Source organism: Lonchura striata, chromosome 7 (assembly GCF_050655825.1).
Source record: "Lonchura striata isolate lonStrDom1 chromosome 7, ASM5065582v1, whole genome shotgun sequence".
Classification (NCBI taxonomy): domain Eukaryota; kingdom Metazoa; phylum Chordata; class Aves; order Passeriformes; family Estrildidae; genus Lonchura; species Lonchura striata.
Genome location: NC_140709.1, coordinates 19,555,460 through 19,577,155, shown reverse-complemented (window position 1 = coordinate 19,577,155; position 21,696 = coordinate 19,555,460). Strand labels below are relative to the sequence as shown.

Below are 21,696 nucleotides of genomic sequence, written 5' to 3'. Positions count from 1 at the left end.
AAAACTCCAGCCAAGGAGGTCACACTGGGCAGAATTAATCCTATGCACTATTATTTTACATTGGGTAGAATGGAACTTGCAGTACAGATAAAATTTTTTTGTTGTTGTTCTGTAACTGCTTCTGATTGTCCAGAACATATCTGATAAAAGACATGACAGAACAAGCAGAGATAGGCTTTGAACTAGCATCCATAGTAGTATCCATACAGATTTTTTTTTTTTTACTTTTATGATGTTCCTTCTGCTCTTTCTCCCAATCTCCCCTCCCCCCTGCCTCCACAGTAGAATAACTGTGGAAATCAAACACTATAATTTTAGTAATGGGTGACTGATACTAGGAAAATACCTGGATAGCAGGTATTTTGCCTGCACTTTGATTATGGCAGTGGAATATTTGTTAACCATAAATTACAGTTCCTTGAATGCTAAGATCATGTCAGACTCTTATTTCAAAAAGAAAATTTGAAGAACCATGAAAGCAATCCCAAGCCTTTGAAGGAAAATGGTGAAAATCTCTTATTTTGCCTTATCCTCAGTATTTCCAAAGGCACTTCACTGATGTTTTTTGAGATTTTTTTTTTTGGCAATTTTTGAGTGTTCCCAATATAAGATGGATGTTTCTAGAAGAATTTCACCTACACAATTCACCTTGTTCAATTGGTAGTACTCTTTTGCGATTTACCTAATTCTGGTTCTACTGAGAGTAACTGTAGTGCTCATAAACAGAATAAAAAAGTTTTGTAATTGCCAGCAGTACAGGGTCTGTTTCTCCTGCCTTTATAGGTCTTGTTGTCTGTGGGGTAATTGTTGTCAGAAAAAAGTGTAGCTGGAACCTAAAAAGTAGTTAAGTGAAGGCAGTGTCAAGCAGGAGCATTGTGGGACTATTGCTTATGTTTGTTTTGGGGAATATCAAAGTGCTTCACACTCAGCCATAAACTACAGACAATGGATGGATGTTAGTGCACCAAATTTGATTTGTATCCTGCACCTCTGCAATGATAAATTATCAGCTTGATACGTCCCAGGCAAATATGGCTAAAATTTTTTTACCATTATGAGGTCTCTATTAATCTGAGAATGAAGACTATTCTAAGAATGAATGCATATGGTGTGATAAGATATATAATCACAATGAACATTTGCATGAAGTGTGGCAGGCCATTAAGAAATAGGTATGGTAAGACCAAGTAGAGAAGAGTTACAGCAGTTCTTTCTGGAAGTCATGGAGAAACATGTTTTCCATAAGGCATTGTAATAGTTCAATCTCCAAATCAATAATTCAGTGTTTTTTAGATATTGTTTTCATTCAAAATTATTTAATTTTTCTGTAGGATGATGTACAGTGACATTGCTATGGGCGACAGGTCAGAGTCACTATTCATACTTCCTTGTACAGCACTGTGCACTTTTAAATGACAGAGAAGCCTGTCTGTAAGATTCCACCTCTGCCAAGAACTAGAGTTTGAAAACTTGAGTGACTGGGGACCGAGGATTTGGAAGTAACAGGAAGGGAAAAAGAATGGCAAGAAATATAAATATACTGATGCAATCCTGACATGCAATTTGCTGGGTTTTGTGCATTTCAGTGTTCATAATCCTGCGCTAGTACAATTTTCTTGGTTTCTCTTGGAGATGTACTCACACAAAATCAAGAGCACAAATTGCCCTGAGTGTCTATCTACCTGGCTTCTAAACTGGTTTACTTTGTGAGGCCTGACAATTTGCAAGTATCTGTCAGTGAAACACGTTATAGTCTTCTTACATTTTAATGAGTTTTTCTGTGCACTAACAGGGGTATTGGGTTTTTTTTTCTTTGTTCTTTTTAATGAATAGCCCACTTCTAGGACATCTCTTGAATTTTCTTAATAATTCACTCTTTTTCTGTATTCTGTTCAGTAAAGCATATCAGGTATTTGCAAAGTAATCAACTAAAGCAAAGAATGGGTCAAATCCCAGAATTTCAGTTAAATATTGAAAGCAGTAATTGGATGACACCTGGTTAGATTTAGGTTCTATGCCAAATGCTAGAATTACAGTAAATAATTAAGCTACAGGATTGAAGACAAAACAGAGACAGAGCATCCAAGGAGATTTCAAGTAAGATAAATGTGTGATGTGTGTGATGCTTCTATTTCCCTGTAAGACAACCCAAAACCTTCTTTCATAAATTGAACTGATTGGAAATTTGAGCAATGAAATCCTACTTTAATCCAGATTTACTTGCCATGTGTTTTGCAGGAAATAGCAAAGATTCATTTGGGGTAAAGGTAGACTGCAATTTCATTACAGCCTTTCAGTTTTTTTCCTTTAGGGCTTCCTGGGTTGACATGAAATCACTTGTATTGTTCGGAGCCTTTCCCCTCCATGCACCTTCTTGCACGCTTAACTTCTCTTTCTTTAACACTGAACCTGGAGGTTCTTCTAAATCTGAATACTCTTCTTTTCAATTGAGCAGTAAGCAGGCACGCTGTAGTTGTAGTTTATTTTATATAGGTTGTTGGATCCATTCAGTCTTCTACAATACTTATTTTTAGATTTGAGTGGTTGTGATAACTTTTCAGATAGACAAATATGTAACTTAAATCACACTGTACTATCACTTTTTTAAGCAGTAGTTATATCTTCTCTTTCGGAGCTCTACTTAAAACATATTGGAACTATATAGTACTTTGGATGTTTCAAAGGAGCTTACACTTTCTTGACGTTGTCATTGTTGAAAAACATTAAAAGTCTCTTCTAATTAAGGATCTACAGGTTGACCTCTATTTAAAGAGAAGTGGATGTTTTTATTCCACTTTGACTAATTAGTGATGACAATCATAATTTGTCAGTTACTTTTTAATAGCTTACACTGAATGTGGCAGATAAAAGCTGTTTTTAAAATTATTTAAAACTAAAGTGCTTTTTCATATAATTTGATAATAATACACTGTTCTTAAAAATACCTTGAGCTGTTTCTAGATGAAAGAATAACAAGGTTTCTTCTGAGTCAACCCAGTGTGATTCCTTTAATTTCAAAGAAATTACCGAATTGTACTGATCTAAGGCAGAAAATATGATTCAGTGAAGAGTAAACATCTCTTTAAATAGCTCTTCATTGTATGAGATACATTTTGAAGTCCATTTTGTTATGATAGTGTTAATTTTTTTTAACAACTTTTTTCTCCCTTGATTCAGTACACCTATAGAACAGCTGAAAAAAAAAGTTTAATGAGTAAGCATAGAATTGTTAAATCAAATGGATAGGCTTTAGCGTATTCCTTAAGCTTTTACTGTTGGTTTCAGGGGTTTTAATGTTTTCTTTGTTTTGCAATGCTTAAAGTGGATTAGAGATCAAAGGATCGCTGTTACAACTTCTGTTTTGGATTAATGAAACAACATATAAAAGTTGACTGAAATAGTTCTATTTCTATGACCTGTTCTATTTTATAGTTTTAACATGATTGAGTTGCCTTTGTTTTACAATCAAGAAGCCAGATCTTCAGCAAAATATCACAGTTTACAGCAGCAGCATGTCTGCCCAATTATTTTCCTGCACAGCCAGGTCATGATACTACATCCTGCTGAGTCAAGTCAGAGAATGGGAATTGGGACTCCCTTTAATGGGGATTGCTGGGTCATGCTTTTGTGAACCAAGAAGGCTGGGGCTTTAGTTGTGTTCCGTGGCATATCTTATAAAAAAAAAAAAAAAAAAAATTGGCATAGACCACAAGACGTCCCAGGAACTGATATATTCACTGATGTATTTAGAATCTAGATAATGGTCTTTATCTTCAGAAACTATGGTGCATATTATCAACTCAAATAAATATACCATAGAAAATTCAGTTTACTTTGAGGAAGTATCAGGCCTGCAGAACTGGAATACAGACATGCATGTCTTGGATTTGTCCCAAAGAAGGAAATCTACTATGTCAAGTTCATATCATTCAATACCCATTTTGATCTGCTCAAGCCCTTGTCATCTAAGCTTCATGAGAAGTGATGAGCAGTGATAGTTCACTGCTCCTGGGAGCAGGATGTCCCCACTCATCTTCCTTCTCTTCTCCAACATACTGTGCTTGTGTTGCTGACAACCTTGAGTACCAAGAACTTTTTGCTTTTTGCCACTGCTCATTGGACCTTTTCTGAACTGCTTTCACTTAGAAACTTGTGGGGAAAATAAACCCGACCTGTGGAATTATGGCTTAGGGATTTTGAGCAGCATGCAGAAAGAAAGGCCTGGTAGCTACTGGAGTTTAGAAAAGAAAGGGAACTTTGGCATCATGTATAAGGAGAGGTGTTGGAAAGAGAGTGAGAAAGAGACACTCCATTTTCCTATGGTAAGTCAGGCTGGCCATGCAACCACTGTCTAATGCTGCTGCTAAAAACCTTACCATGCTGGGAATGAGAGTAGTCTTATCAGGGCTAGAATGAATATGTGTTAGTGCTGCTGGAAACCATTTTGTAAAGTTGTCCTGAGTGAACAGATGGCTTGACTTGAATGGGGCTGCTCACATGTTCACTTTTGAGCAGGGTTGTAGGGCTGTTCTCAACCTGCAATATAATAAGTGATTTGGATCACAACCAAGCACATGGAGTGTTGCTGCAGTTCTTGTTGGCCTTCTAGCTGTGTTAATAAAAATTACTTTTACTACTGCAAGGGCTAATACTTTTTTAAACCTTTTAATGTGAAATAAACTCCAGTTTGTCTGAAATGAGTGACAAAGTCTGTGGTGTCTTCCATAAGAATATTTGAGCTGTGTTTGTTAGCCTTGCATTTATTAATTTTCTGTGTGAAGTCAGCCTTTAAAGCATCACTGGAAACAGGTGCGAAACTTTTTAGTTCTTGGCTATGCAACTTTTTCTAATAGGAGTTAAGAATTTTCAGAGACTTAAATCCTGTAAGACAGTATAAGAAGGTAAAGCCCCAATTGATCACTCTGTTAAAGGAAAAATCTTGTCTTTAAACAGGCAGCGTGGAGATAGTTACTGACTCTCTGAACAGCAATATAACAGGTGTGGTTGCAATCTTCTAGCAGACATTGTGAAAGACTGATGGCAAAGTATTGCTACAAGGAGGGGATTAAAAGTTAAGGGATGCAGACCTGTAGGCAAATGCCTGCAGTCCTCTGAGCAATGTGATTTGTATGTTGGGTGTCACCACTGAGGTACCTGGGAGACACTGTATGCCTTTCCTGTAGTTTTTTGTGCTTGCTTCTGGATGTGAGGACAGGGTGCAGTATGTCTATGCTTTTGTTTCCAAGCATGTTGAAAGTGTAGGGTTTATATAGCTATACAAGCTAGAGAAGTTCTTCCCTACTATTAACCTCTGTGCCTGGAATGCTGCTTAGAGTAGCTTGTGAATGTAATTTAAAGAATTACTTTAAATATGAATTTATTAATTATTATATCATAATAATTTATGAATTATTTAAAGTAAGAATTATTTAATATAGTGGCTCAGGAGCCACTAATGAAGGGAAGTCACAGCAGAATAAAGCATCCTTAAAAAGTCAAAATGGGTGAGTAAATCTGAGAGTTACAGATTTTGGATTTGGATGCTTAAAAGGAAATTATAGATTAATTACTTCCACTGGGGTTGACAGGAAGAGTAATGTTTAAGAAGATGATATTTCAAGAGATATTTCAGGAGAAGATGATATTTCTATCTTCTTCTCATGAATTCCAGGACTGTCTTTTTAATGTGGCACACTCATTAATATTACTATTTGTGTAAAAGGATTTCTTAAATTATTTTTTAAACCAAAAACTAGAAAGAAAATATGCTACACTTAGAAACAAAGCAGCCAAAGGTTTATTTAATTCTTATTGTACACTTTCAGGTTCTTTGAGATAAAACTGTATTTTGTGTGAGCACATCAGTCAACATTGTTGTTTCAGTTCAGGTGATCCTGGAAGGAGGTGTGGAACTAGATCTTTAAGGTCCCTTCAAACCCAAACCATTCTATGATTCTATGATCCATCATTTAATCAGGTCTGCCTTGACATATGGAATTTCCTTGTGGGGAAGCTTGATAAGGAGTGACTAGCCATTAGGTGCTAACTGAAACAGAGTCACTACTGAATAAGGGAGAAATGTGATGTGTCAATGCATCCAAAGGAATAGATGTAGTTCCCAGTGTCATGGGTAGTAGCAAGCAGCATTAGAATGTCTAGATACTTGTAGCACACTAGATACTTGTAGCATGTGGTCTATCTATTCAGTACTGACACGTCAGTTCTGCTTTTCTGACAATGATCCCACATGTTTAGTTTGCAATGAGTAACTGTTGCAATTTTTAAAATTTGTGCAAAATTGCTAGTGCCATGTGAAGCTTTGGGACACAGTTTAAATTGTCTTTTTTTTTTTAAATCTAGAGTCTTACTCGTATGATGCAAAAGAATTTTATTGTGGATATGGGTTCTATGGTGGGAAGACAGAAATATCTTTCATTTTATATGCTTACCGTGTTTATTATGTGTATGGGAAAGTGGACTATTTTTTGCATGACAGCTTTAATTTTTCATTTAATAACTTGCAATATAAAATTATAGTAAGCTTTATAATTTGGCAAAATGTTACCTGTTGCATAGCCATTTTCCTTCTAGCAATGATGCAGAAAAGAAATACCAAAAAAAAATCTCACCGTCATGAACTGCCAGGGAGGCTCTTATTGAGGCCAGTTCCTAGTGGTACAATGACTCATCAGCTTTCAGGAGAGCATGACAGAATTGAATGCAGGTCATCATCTCAGCATGGGGTCAAATTTTGAGAAAAAACAGCACACAGGTTTGCAAATTTCTTTTAAAAATTGTACAGGATTTCAAAATGATAAAAGCTTCCTGAGGCGGTTGTTTTATCATCTGATACTGTATCTGACTTTCTCAGTGATATATACTGTACATGTTCTGTCTAAGTTGTTTAAGCACTTTTTTTCCCCCCACATACTATGTAGTTGTAAATACTTCCTAGTCTTGAAGATTTTCCTCTTTTGGTCATATTCCCTCCCAACTTCTCTTACCCAATTGTTATTCTACAGCAGCCTTGGGGCCATTAGCAAGGTTCATTCTTATGAAAATGATTGGGATGCTTCCTTCTGTGAGTAACTGAGACTGTCTTTATTTCTATGGTGTTTGCATGTTCTTCTTCCTCTTTATGTCATATGGTAAATTAGAACAGATTTTTGCATATTTAATGTGCCATTCATGGAAAAGAAGCTACTAAGATTTAGGAGAGCTGGGATGTGCATGATTCCCTAGAGATCCACAGTTCTTGCTTCACTTCCCAAACTAACACAATCACAACTGATTTATGTGGTTTAAGACACCTAATGTCAAGACAACTGGGTGGGGTTATCCAGTTGAAGGCAGAACACGTTCTTCACATGTAACATCTGAAACACATTTTTATATTGAGAAGGTTCATCTTTCAGCAGCACTGCAAGTACTGGTTCTCTTGAATTTGGCCATACAGATAATAATTATACTAAAATCTCTAAGGAGTACAAATAGTTTTTATTAGTGTCCTCCTGGAAAGTACTTTATGTGCAGTTTAGATTAAAAAAGGTGTCCAAGAAAAATTAATGGCTTAGCCTCAGTTATCACTGAAGTACAAGAAATTTGTCAGTGACTTAAGTGAAAGAAGGAACCTGGTCTGTTCAATATAAAGAATATTTACTTTATCAGTAGAAAGGAGTATTGCCTCCTGTCTATTAGAATTAGTCCTTGCTTAAAAGGATTATTTCTTATTCCTGCCTTGTTATAGGACTGAAAAGATAGTAAACGTTCATTTGTTGCTTTACAAAATAAGTTGAAACAAAATTATAAAGTAACCAAATTTTTATTATTTTGTTTGTAGTACTGTATGATGGAAAAGACACATAGTATGGATATGTACTTTTTGTGAGCATGTATGATAAATAAACTGTCATGGTTTTAAATTCATAAGGTTGGGTTTTTTACATTTAGAATCAATGTCAATAACTTTGAAACACTAAATATCTTAATTATTTTTTACTTTTCCCAGAATAATTGGTTTGAAAGTGGTAATGTAGAAATCATTGTTATTTTGTTCTGAATACCAGAGTCTTAAGGAAAACAAAAACAACTTAATTTTTTTTCTTTGTTTTATCCTAGGAGGTGATATGTTTCTTCCCTAGGAGGATGTGGTATATTAAAAAAAAAAAAAAAAAAAAAAAAAAAAGAGTGCTTGTTCTCTTCATTGGTTCAGCCTTAAAATTGAAAAAAAAAATTGAATAGATTTGTTAAGAACAAATTAATAAACCATTTCCATTTTTATCAGGCTGCATTTGCTGCTTTTTCAATTAATAAAACTGAAGTAAGGTATAGGAGATGAGGATTATGAATATCTTTGATGTTGCTAGGAAGCATTTACAGTGTCATTTGTTTGAACTTGTTTGCAGGATATCTGAACCCTTTTTTCTTTGCAGGAAAGCTTTCCTGCTTAGTTTCAGTAGATTAAAATCCTGAATTTCTTTAATTCCTGGATTTATGTTGGGGCATTAGCAAAAATTAATCTATAGCCCTTTTATAACTGTATTAACTGAAAACAAATAGTTTAACATTCAATACAATGATTTTAAGTATTTTTATCAAAGATTTTGCATGTGAGCATTATTAAAATATTTGATGCTTTAGTTTTAACAATTACTTTAGTTGACAAATATCTGTGTGTGCAAGAACATGCAGACACAAAGCCCTGAATATAATGTAGATTTTGCTGGGCTTTTTTCCTGCATGACAAATAAAGGCAAAGCATAAAAATATGTTGATGCTGCAAGGAAACACGGTATTTCTAAGTCCATAATGAAAGACAATATTTTCACTTTTGGTCTTGAATTTTAAAGTGCTTTTAAAATCAGTGAGTAAAAATTTCAAATGTAGGTATTGGATCTTGCCTATTAGAGTAGAACTTGTTCATTATAGTTTCTGATGCCCATCATTGTGCTGAACACAGAATGTGGTTTACTCAAAAATAAGTCCTGCTAGTACAGGTGAAAAACCAGATTTCTGCTTCAAGTTCAGTCCTTTTTTGCCCCCTGCCTCCCACCCCCAATTAATCTGACATATGCCTTGATTCTTGAACTGCCTAATAAACATACCAGCAAAACAGAGTGTGCCACTCATGTATTCTGATTTTTTGACTGCTAACAGATTAAAAATAAAATATGAATCTGTGTTGGTGAAAGGAAGAACAGGCCCATTTGGCCTCTTGACGTTGGTGCACCCACGGCAGTTCAAGAGCCTGTTGTCATTATATACAGACTATCCAGGGCATGGCCCTTTTTGTTACATGAGTGTACAGTGCAAGGCACACGGAGTTCTTGGCCAGCTGCTGAGTCTACAGATGCTATTTTACTACTAATGATCTTGTTATATGTAATTGGATGATAATTCAGTAAAAGAAATCCTACACTTCCCTTTTAACAATGCATGGCACTTCAGCTTTTCTACCTCAAATTGTCCCTTGACTAGTCCTGTCTGCCTATCAACCTGTCTATAAAGATCTCGCAGTCATGTGATGTGGGTGCAGATGCACATTTATACTGCCTTTTTGGTGATACTGCCTGTAAAAGCTATTTCTTTAATCTAATTTAGAGATATGTAGGTACAAAATATGTTTTGTATTGCAAGGGCTTGAAAATTGCAGATTATCCTTTTGTTACTTTGTGTAATAGTGTTTGTGTGGTCTATGTTGTTTTTTTCAAAATATGAATAGTTTGTATTAAATGTAATAAAGTTTAAAGAGTGTAGAAAGACTGAAAGTTAAGTATCATGTTGAGATATATGAAAGTTAGCATAATTTAATCATACTCTATTTTCCTTATCTATTAAATAATATTTGTGCATTCTCCTATTATAATTGCTAGAAGAATACTGCTTTTTAGTATCAAAGGGAGTTATTTGAAAATAAGCTAAAGGTTTTTCCTAAACTTAGAATTTTGCCCCTTTCTACATTAGTGAGGGGGAACAGAGATGGAATTCCAGAATTTCAGCCTTCCCCCCTTGAGCATTCCAAAACCTCAGGCTGTTTGACATGTAATTAGGCTAGGCAAAAATCTAACATCAAAGTGGATGGAAGGTGGTGATTCTTGAGGGTTCTTTTACCTGTAAGGCCCCTAGAGTGGGCTGCTCTATTTGGGGGCCAAATGGGTACCCTTTTTTGGAAGCCAGAAAGGGAGAAAAAAAGAGCTTGTCACTTATTTTTCTATTTGTAAATTTTGTGTGGAAGAGGTTTCTAATGCACAGTCTGTTTGCATTTACTTGCTGAAAACCAGAAGATGTATTACCAGTGTAATTGCTCAGTTGAAAAAATATTGCCTGGAAGAACATACTTTTTTAGATGCAAGTAAATCTGTTGAGAGTGTTGATTTCTGAAATATAAATTGATTGCAGCAGTGTTTGATTTCTGAGTGGACAGTTTGAGAGTGGTACAATCTACCCTGGGCTTAATACATTCCTCATTACTTTAAATTCTTCATTCAGACTTAACTGCTAAGGAATTGTTAGCAGTTTTAAAAGGCATTGTAAGCACAAGGAAGGAAGAACAAATGAGGGGTTTTGGCCTATTCTGTGTGGTCAGAATGAACAGTCATGGCCCTTAATCTGTGGATGACAAATGTAATTCAGAAGATGTGTAGTCAGAGTTTAATTCAGAAGATGTGTAGTCAGAGTTAAAAGTGTGAGGAACTTCAAGGTTAAATGGGCAGGTAGAAAATGTATGAAAATAATACAAAAGACTAAAACTGTTCAGAGAGGTACTGCAAGGAGTCAAAAGTAACACAGAGGGGCAAAGCATAAGGCTGTTTTGGTTCTATTATAAGCCAAACATAGCATTCTGGTTTTAATACAAAAGGATTGAATTTTAGCTTTCATTCTGAAATAAAATGTTTCTACATGAAGTGAAGCCCAGTGGAGGTTGAGAGGGGTGAAGTGCACTGCCTTCTTGTTGAAGACTGTGGCCCTGTGGGTTAAAACATTGTGCTGTGAAATGTGTGATGCTATTAACCTCTCTCCTGCTGGAATTCCCTGTGACATTGAGTAACTTTCATTAGTGGTGTGAATGTTGAGTACCATCCCCTAGTGGCAGTGGGATTTCTCTTTGGCAGTGGTTTACCATAGGGTACTTATAGGTACATATGCAGGCAACAATTGTTGCAGAAAAATAAGGTAAATAGTGGTAGAAGATGCACATATTTTTAATAAATTAAAAGTGTTTTGTTAATAATTAGCTCAATTTTCCCTCTGATAAAATCACAACTATGTTGTCTGTTCCAATGGAAAATGACTACCTGACAAAACCTTTCTGCAAGTAGCTTTTCCAGAGGTAGTAACATAAGCCTTCTTGTTTTACTTGGGCAAATGCTCAATCTCAAACATCCACTGAGAGTCTCTTACAAGAGAATCCCAGACACAGAGAACAATATAAATTCCAGTGACCAATTTAGCATGAAGCCCCAAGATAGTAAGTATAGCAAGAAGTTTAGAAATAGTGCTTTGGTCAACATTTTTCCAATGATGCTCCTGATCTTTGCTTTGCAATTTCAGTATTAGACTGATTTATATTAAAGCTGATATAATATATTTGTTAATTCTTTGGTGTTTTCCTTAATATTGAGCAGTTGAAACCAATTTTTCCTTTCAAAATTATTTTTGTTAATGCCAAGAGATTCTTCTTTATATGTTCTGTTGTGATTATTAAGATCTGCCATGCATTTTTTAACCCATATTTCAGTAGTGCTTTAATCACCACTGAAACTGAATTATAGTAATAGTATAGCAACACCAAAAATTCAATAATTTCTGGAACTTGAACTTCCAAAAGTTTTGTTCTATTAGCAGATTTTAAATATGAAAACAAAGACTGATTACTTTATCGCTCATTTTAAAACTCAGCGGTTATTTCCTTCCTATCAGCATTTGTTAGAGTAAATCTGAATTTCTATGGCAATTAGTTCATTAGTATCAATTTTTTAGTAATATCTGACTGATTAATGAGCTACCTTACCACTTAAAAAACCCACAAAAATTAATTGAAAGGAAAACCTTCTGTAAAACTACTGATTACTAATTCGTCAGTGACTTGAAGCTTCAAATAATATCAATAAACAAGTGAATACCCCTTTTTTTCTGAGAGTCCCTGCTCTTACTGAAACCCAGGTGCTGCAGGCTGACATTGCATGGAATATACCAAATCTGGTTATTACTGACATGGTTATTTTTCTTTCATTCTGGTTCTTTCTCCTGGGTATTTGTAGCCATAACTTTGCAGTCATGTATTTTTCCCCTGATTGCTTTCTCCTTTATCAAAGTTAGAATTGTTTTCGCTCACAGTTGAAACACAAGCTTTTTAGAACCTTTTTGAGAATTGCCCTCAGTACTGCAGATCACTTTTGCTTCTTTCATATTACTGATTTTCAAAGGCTGGGTTTTTTAAATGCATCTACATAATTATCTGCTAGGTAATTTTCTTTGTTCTAAACGTAATATAAAATAGTGATAATTGATGTATTAGTCTTTCATAACATTTCTAGGTGTTTCAGAGCTCTTTGCCTTCAGTTATAAGTAAGCACAACAGATAACATTGTAAAGATTAAGTCATAATTAAATGAATTGTAACAGGTCTGCTGAAGAATTATAGGTGTGAGCATCTCAAATTATAATTCTGAGGAGTATTATAGAGAGTAGCAGAACTTCTGGCTTGCAGGTTTTCTGTTAACATTTGGTTACCATTTCTGGTACTGTACAAAGACTGCTGTGTTTATACTGCTTTGAAAAAGGTTTATCAGTCTTATCACCTCATTTTAATCACTATAAAGGTATGTTTAACTATAAGAACTTGATACAAGATAGGCAAAATAAATTATTGTTCTACATCATGCTTAAATTTTTTTAGCTAGTTATTATTTAGAAACAATATACAAGTTGCTCATATTACTTGTTTATAAGCATGTTTCATTAAAAATCCTAATCATGTGGATGCAGATTTGTATATTTCTATATTGTAACTTCCTTTTTTAAGTGACTATGAATATTTCTCAATAGCCATAATATGCTAAATATACAAGAAGATTTAGTACTTGTTTTGCATTGTAGTTGCAATTGATAAATGGTGGGTTATATGTAGTGTTGTTAGAGCTTTAACTGCTAATCTTATATGAAAATGTTGCTTTGTAGGGCAAAATTCAGGGAGAGGGCCTGGGATTCCAGAGTGAACTTGTACATTCCTTCAGGGCATTTTTGCAAGGGAGGTTGTTGTGTTTTAAAGGTAGTTGATAAGAGACCTGCACCACCAACCCCAGACCTGCACCACCAACCACCATCATGCATTAGTCTATAGAAGGTATTTAGGTGAACATACTCCTGTACCACTCCGTACCACCATTTATCCAAGTGAAATTTTTTGACCATTTGCAGGATACATTATAAATCAGGGTGTCACTAACAGACAATCAGATTTGAACATTCCTTGCATAAAGTAGCTTGCCTATATCCCTGAGGAATACATCACTTAACTGTGTTTATGTGACAGTGTTGATATGCCTGGTTTTACATGAAAGTTAGGTAGCATGTTATTTATGTCATCATGAATTCACAAAATAGGTGGTTGTGCTTTATGTATACTGAGGTTATCTTCTCTGGACAGATCACTCAGAAGAACTGAAAGATGTAAATTTATTGTATAGATATTAATTTAATCAGGAAATGGGATTTTTTTTCAGAATTGGATTTTGATACTACTTCAGGTTTTTTCAGTGTTCCCCTCTCTGAGGTGCTGACAACAGGTTAACATGAAACAGAGCTCTGCTGAACCTAATTATATTGTAGCTTATTGTTTTGAGGATCTATAAAACTGTTCACTCCCTTTTTATGACCCAGTAGTCACAAGGAAAGTCCAGAAACAGTGCCTTTTCTCTTTCTTACAGACTGGAGATTTCATTAGTTGACTCTAATAAAGGCCTGATCCAGCTGCATTTACACCTGGGAATGAATGCTTCTTTATCAGGTCTTAATCCTTAGTAGATCAAGCAGGAGAGAATGACAGCAGGATAGCTTTTGATCAGCCGCAAATGTCTGAAAGCATAATTTTTTAAAAAATTATTTGCTATTCAGATCTTGACTCAAGACATGCTTTCCTGTACTTCAGAGGAAATATTTAAAGTATGAAGGCATTATTAAAAAGCAAAACAAAACTGAGACCTTTCTATACTTTCAAGCAGTTACCACTGAAACAAGATTTCCACATCAGCTAATGGGATTATTATTGTGTGTTTTAAATCCTCATACACTTGGGAGAGCACTAATTTTTAACCCTTAGATATAATGTCAAAAATGATGCCCTACCTTTATTTAAAATCTATACTGCTTGCGAATTTAAAATTGACGCATTCCTGCTAAATAAGTTTCTGTAGTGTAAGTCCTCTGAGACTTGTTTTGGATTATTTTTTCATTTTTTGTAATTGTTTTGTTTGTATAATATACAAACGCTAAAATTACTGGAATTTTCTAACTATTTGGTTGGAGGCTACTGTAATACTTGAAGATGGTTCTTTGCTTTTTAGTTTGTTTGACTGGGTATATAGAACTCTTTCTTTATATATATACTTTTTAATGTTTTTGTACTATCTTTTGTATTATTTTTTGTATTATCATTTTATCTCCATTCTCCATGCTGCCAGGCAGTGGATAAATCTGAGTTCTTGCTGGATTTCACTGTGTGTTAGGATGTGCTGGTAGTGCTAAGCTGGGTTCCTGTGTTTCACCGCAGGGTGTGAGCGGGGACAGTTCCGCTGCGGCGACGGTCGCTGCATTCCTGCAGACTGGAGGTGTGATGGGGCCAGAGACTGCTCGGATGATACAGATGAAGCTGGCTGCCGTAAGTGAAACAAATACGCAGCAACTCCTTTGTAGTCTAAGAAATTGGGAGATTCCAATGTGCTCAACTTAATTATGGTACAAGAATGAATATTGAATTAGGAGAAAACGACAAGTTGTCATGAGATACTGCAGAATCTACTTAAATCTTATTCCATGAGCTCATTTGGCTTTGGTACACAGAAAATCAAGTAGTGGTCAGCTTCTAACATGACTTTAATAATTTCTTAAAAATCTGACTGTCCAATAATGCAGTTTCATATTATGACTAATGTTCTGAGTAGAGGTAGAAATATATTGTATTCTGTTAGTGTAGTAATCCTGAATATTGGATGTACATACAGCTACCACCAACATCACTTGTGCTCCAAATCTTTGGATTTTTCAGACCCTGGACAACTAACTGTACCTACTGTGCCCAAAGTAGAGTCATGCCTAATTGTTTAGAGTTGATTATGCTGTGTCAGCAGCTCACAGGCAACAATTTTATTCATATGGACTGTAATATCCATGGTCCAACATTCTCTTAAGATGAATGGACAAGTTTTGAAATTGGAGAATTTCTCTCCCCAGTCTGTTTTCAGGAACTTGCTGGTATTTCACCTTCTCAGTTCTAGTGTTCTTTGAGTCTTGTGGGTTAATGCAATTATCAGCCCACTTACAGATTAGGCCAATTTTTACCCCTCAGCTTATAAGGAGTAAGACTAATTTATATATGTTTTTTTACAGTGATATTATTCCTTTGCTGCTTGACCCATGTCATTAATTGGAGGCCATTGACATGGCTTGGAAGTCTGCTTTAAACCAGCAAGACAAAATAGTGGTGTCCCACAGCAATAATGAAAATTAAACTTCTTTTTTTTTAGTTAGTTAATATGTTAATGTCCTATAAGTAGGGGGGCACATGAGTGCCTAGTAAGTTTGTTTAAAACTGGTCTAAAGTTCAAATCATGCTAAAAGATTATTCTTTGGTTCTTGAAGTGGGAAAAAGTATACATGAAGTACTGGTCTGTAGTATGTGATCAATTCTATCCCTCTAATTAGTTTACTACTGATGTTATTTTCTACTTTTCAACTCTAAATCTACAATTTTTTTTAGTTTTCTCCCTCGTGCTTTGGTTACATTGATAGTTGTTCTTGCATATCATCCCATGAGCACAAAGCTGACCTTGTATTTCTGCAAAAACATAATCCTGAGAAGAGAGATGATAAAGACCAGAGTCCTGTTTACTGGACTGTGTTGTACTAGAGATTCTTCCAGGAGTATTAACTAGGAATGGAGTAAGCTGTGACACAGTTTCAAACACTTATTTTGATCTTTCTCTTTGATGTTTCCCTGTTGTTTGTCTATTTGAAGAGTACAGAGTGGAGCTGGAGCAACAGCATTCAAGTTGTTCTGATTTGACCCTCACTTTTGCCTCATGAATTCACAGGGAAGAATAGTGAGCCTTATTTTGGGATATCATGTTCTTGTTCCTGTGTGCATTGTTTTGGGAGATCATGTTCTTACCAGGGATAAAGCAGAAGAGGTGGAGTGAGAGCAGTTGAACAGACCTCCTGTGAAACTGGGGAAGCTACTGTGACTCTAGACAAAAGTGAAAAAAAGGACTCTGCTAGAGGGCAGTTCAGAACCTGAAAATTTTTTTGGGTGTCCCTTCTAGAGGAGCTTGTGTCTCCAGGAGATAAGGCTGAAGAGTCTATGCAGTTTATTAAGCTGAATTTTGCCTTTGAGCATCCTTTTGCTGGTCCAATTTCACCCCTCTGGTCTGTCCATTTTCTTTGATCTGTTAAATGCTTCATGTGTTTCATGGACATTACAATTCATTGATACTTGAATCTTAGACCTCCTTTTCCCTTACGCTATTGTTTTCTTTGAAAGTGCTTCCACAGATGTCTGTGAAATGACAATTTGTTTCATTGCTTACACTAGCACAACCTACCTGTGAAGGAAATCAATTTCAGTGTCAGACTGATGGGGAATGTATTCCACAGTCATGGGTTTGTGATGATGAGGAGGATTGTGACGATGGCTCTGATGAACATCAACAATGTCGTAAGTATTTTGACTTCCAGTGTTATACCAGCTTTGTGAAATAATGTAATTTACATGGCAGCATATTGAGAACATACAGAAACAACTCCTCTGTAAGTACAGAAGTCTTTCTAAAGTATTTCCAGAAATAAAATAATCTGAAGTAGATTAAATACAGAAAATATGTCTAGAAAGATATCTCCAGGTCTTGAATCTGAAAATTATTCATGCTTCTTTTAATTAAAAAGAGAAAAAATACAAAGTATATACCAGTTTTATACTTGATAAGAAGTTCAGTAATTAAAAAAATGGTGAAATATGTATATTACTGTATCTGCTGTATCCATTGGCTAGAAAAATTCACAGTGGCATCTCAGAACTATATATAACAAAATTTAATTATTTTAGATGACTTTGAAATATATTTATATATAAAACAGGAGGAATTATCAATAATCAGCAAACATTAGCCAGTATTCTTGTATTATTTTCAGCAATGCTATTAGTAGCATTACTATTTGGAATTAACAGAGCCATTCTTTCTCACACTCAGAGAGGAGAAATATCTATGGTCTTGGCGGCTGGTGGGAGTCTAGTCTTTCATTCTCATTTGTACAGCTTAAACTTAGAACATAATTCTGATTAGTATTGCACTTTAAATGTGCTAAACAGTGTATTATTCATGTCTGAATTGCTGTTTCCAAGTAAAGTATTTAGTGTTCTTTGTACAGTTTAGATCAAGAAAATAGCTTAACAGCCTCATTGTGACAGCCATAGGCTTTGCTCTTTTCTTAGTATTGATAGACAAATAAAATATGTTACTTTTCATGACTAAGCATTTGAAGGGCTATAAGGACATACTGGAGTGGTAAACAGTGAATTGAGCTGATTACTGCACCAAATTACATTCTCTGCATTATTGCATAAGACAAGAGAAGAAATGTAGTGTTCTGAAGGATGGTTTTTCTGCCATTTCTAGTATTAAAAGTTACTCTAAGTGATGAATATAATATGAATTTATTTTCATTTTGATTGTGTGTATAATTTTTTGATAACTTCTTTGAACTGAACAGCTCTGGAGCTACTCACCAACCCCTGGGGAGGTTAAAATGCTTATTTTGGAAGGATTTTGCTCACAGACTTGGTTTTTGCCTTTGTATCTTGATTTTATCTTAACCCACTTAGGATGGAAAATTTTGAATGATAGATAACTTTTGCTCCCCTCTTGCTCTGAGAAGGAGTCAGCACAACTGCTGGTTATGTTTTAACTAAAGAATCTGTAGATACAAAATGCAAAATGAGCACAAGCTCTGAGTTTGACTTTGGAACTGGGTCGCTGTAACATTGTTCACCATGTACTGGTTAATCATGAGTGTCAGTATCTACACAGTGGCACTGTGCTGCTGCCATTTTTGAGACATTTCCTGGTATTTGTTCTTGTTGTTCTAAAGGGACTTTTTATCTCAGTGTTTGGGAAAGCTAGGGGAGATTTTCCTCCTTGAAATATTAAAACTTTTTCATGGGAAAACTGTCTGACAGCTCTGGAAGTCATAAGTGCAGAAATTTGTTTTACTTTACTGTCATGCTCTTGTTTTTCCTCATGACACTAGTATCCCAGTAGCTGATCTTAGTTTGGGAACACTGCTGACAGAAGGTGCCAGAGAGAGCCCCTGTAGAGCAGCAGATGACAAGATGCCAACATATAGACTGGGATGATGTTGAGATACAACATGAGTTTGAAAGAAACAAATGTGCAGGGGGCAGAAGGAAGGCAAAGTTAGTAGCTAGCTTGTCCTTCAACCATATCTTCACAGATTCATCTTAGTTTGCCTAAGAACTGAAAGCACAATTTAGCTGTAGTGGAATCAAAGTACAATTGAACAGTTTTATGTGGTTGCTTTTTCCTGACAGCTGTCAGGAGAAGAGACATAATCATTCTCAATCCTCCGTTAGTTATATATACAAACTATTTCTGACTGTTGAAGCCCTGGCTATATTAGAAATTGGTGCCTTACCTCCAACTTTGCGGTGTTTACTTTGTGACATTCCAGTTGACTGAATAACTTAGAGTTACTGACGGATTTTGACATAGTAAATAAAATAAGAGAAAACTTTAAATCAGTGAGAATTGGTAATATAATGTTTTAGGCAGAATAGGGGGGTACTTTTTAACCTAGGTCAATTCTTCAGTGGAGAAAAGCAGTGACCTTACAGACTACAGGAGCCCTTCCAGAGCTGTGTGCTCATCAAGTGTTCTTTAGTCCTCTTGAACACACCAAGTTATAGGGGGATAAAGTGTTATATGTTATATTGATATTTATGAGAAAGATGAAGTAGTTAAAGAAGAAGGAAAATATTTTTCCTGATAAAAAGCCTTGGTTGGTAGGGAAGACTGACTGTGTGCCTGTTTGTTGCAGCGGGGAGGACGTGCTCAAGTCAGCAGTTCACGTGCTCCAATGGCCAGTGCATCCCCAGCGCGTACCAGTGCGATCGAGTGGAGGACTGCACCGATGGAACAGATGAAAGAGTCTGCCGTGAGTTTTAACTCCTAGCATGAGATCTGGTTTCATCTCATCTCTCTGTGGCATTTTAATACATTTGTAAGATTAAAGGGCTTATTGATAGACAGGAAGCCCACAATATGCTTTTTGTTACAAGAGTTTCATTTCAGATTCTTCTGTGTATTAGAGCTGATGTTCTGATACAGATCTGTTACCACAGAATTCAAGTGCAAACTGCCACCACAGGATCAGGCCATATTTTTTCTAATTGTCTGAAAGATAATTAATATTGCACTGTACAAAGGCAATCATGTTTAGTTGTCTTATGGCTTTGGGACACTTGGCACTAACTTTTCTGAAGTTTTCCAAGTTGTTTTTGCACACTCCATATAAAATCAACAGTAGTTATAACTGGTACATAAAAGCAAAATTTGACTCTAAATTACTTTTTTGAGGGGATTTGATCCCTTTAAAAGCGTTTTATTCTAGAGCTTCCTGTGAAAATGATTTAGTCATATTGTATTCAGATGAGTTGTTTATATTGTGCCAGCAAAATGCAGATGGACACTTATTTTTGTTCACCCTAACTTCCCCAGAGTTGAGGCTCCCTGTCAGGTGACAGTCTCCCTAAATCCTGGCCTAGGTTGAATATTGATGGAAAGTAAAGCTGGCACAATAGATGCCATGTTTTTCAGAAATGCTTTTGTATCATACCTACACAACAGTGTGTAACAGGCATGTCTGTTTATTGTTAGTCTTAAGGAAAAGCTTCACACATCCTGAGTGATTTCTAACACACAAGTTGCTATTCCACCTGAGAGAACATAATGTGCCTTTGGGAAACAGCCAAACCTGTAAACTCCACTTAGAACCAGACCCAGGGCAGGAGGTGGGGCAAGAGGCTGGGATGGTAATGGATGGACAAAGAAGTAAGAAATTAAATTTTGTTAATGGCTGTGCTTAAGGGAAAAAAGGGCATATACCTATGCTGTGTAAAATAAGACTATATGGTCATCTGACTGCTAATATGGTTTATTCTTGGCTCACAAATGGCTGAAATTGTCCCTATGTAGAATGAAAGGGTATTTAGGACTATATGATACTCTGGAATAAAATGTTGCTAAGTCACCCAGCTTGGAATTTTCATGTGATAGACTCACAGTCACCAATACAAATGGCTAAAAGCCAAAACCCATCTCATTGCTGGAAGAATATCTTCTGTAGATAAGCTTTTTTTCCTCTTTAAGTTTAGAGTAAGAAATGAAGTTGGTAACTTTAGCAAATCTGTCACACATGGAAACATCCTGAAGAAAAGATATCTGTTTTAAAAATATATTATCTGTGAATTAAACAACTGGAACTGCTGAGCATCTCTGAGATACCTGTGAATAGTCATCGAATATAGTGTGGAACAGCCAGGTGCTGTGGTGTGATTGTTATAATGCAGTAAATCTATGTCAGTCTGGGAGTGGAGTCCTAAGGATGATACTTAAAACTCTTTTTTTCAAACTAGAAGCTGCTGTGATGTTTGAAAATTGAAATTTAATGTTTAACATTCTCTAGGTAAATTAAGAAGGCAGTTAGGAAAGGGCCCTCTAAATACGTTAACAGTAGCACTCTGCTGCTGTGGGGGAAAGCCAGTCATTTCTGCATCAGCCAATGGGCCCCATGGCTGTTGTGGAGGCAGCATGTTTAGCCCCAAGGAGAGGGATTGCCTCCTGTCATTCAACAGTCTCTACTCTGGTTTATTAGAATATGTGTTGACAGTCCCTCTGAGACAGAAGAATTACTGTGACTTGGAACCTTGAAAGCAGTTAGACTAGTTTAAAGAAATGTGACAGTGATGCAGACAAGAGGATCCAAGAAAAATGTAATGACAAGACTCTTGAGGAAGGCTGGTTAATTTTATTTGCTTTTTGTCTTTGCAATGCCTGGAACTTTCAGAAGCCATAAAATAAAATTTACAATTTGGGGATTTTATCATTAACTGTATAGTACAGATTAGTGTACTAGTGTATTAGTTTTGGAGCAGATTATAATAGTTGCTTTGAATGATCATTTTCCCCAGTGTTTAATGTATTTCCTTTTCCACATTATCTGATATAAACAAATGTAAGAGGAATAGTACTATTTTGGCCTTTTCCTTTGTCACTAAATTCTCCTTATTTAATTTGAACTAAAAGTTTTCATAAAAATGAAACATCCATGAACAACACAAGAATAAAGCTATTTATAATTGATTTTGGTGTTTCATGGAGCATAACAAAATGAAAACTTAGGTCTCTT

General features: G+C 35.7%; 1 protein-coding gene across 7 annotated transcripts in view; it reads left to right on the top strand.

Annotated features, from left to right (window-relative positions):
• The window catches only part of LRP2 (LDL receptor related protein 2), a 150,908-nt gene that overhangs the window by 41,568 nt on the left and 87,644 nt on the right, over positions 1–21,696 (top strand). For all 7 annotated transcript variants that reach the window (XM_085584371.1, XM_085584370.1, XM_085584369.1 and 4 more), the window contains 3 exons: positions 14,771–14,878; positions 16,808–16,930; positions 19,327–19,443. In XM_085584371.1, the coding sequence (XP_085440497.1) occupies positions 14,771–14,878; positions 16,808–16,930; positions 19,327–19,443 (348 nt within the window). The remainder of the gene's footprint in view (positions 1–14,770; positions 14,879–16,807; positions 16,931–19,326; positions 19,444–21,696) is intronic.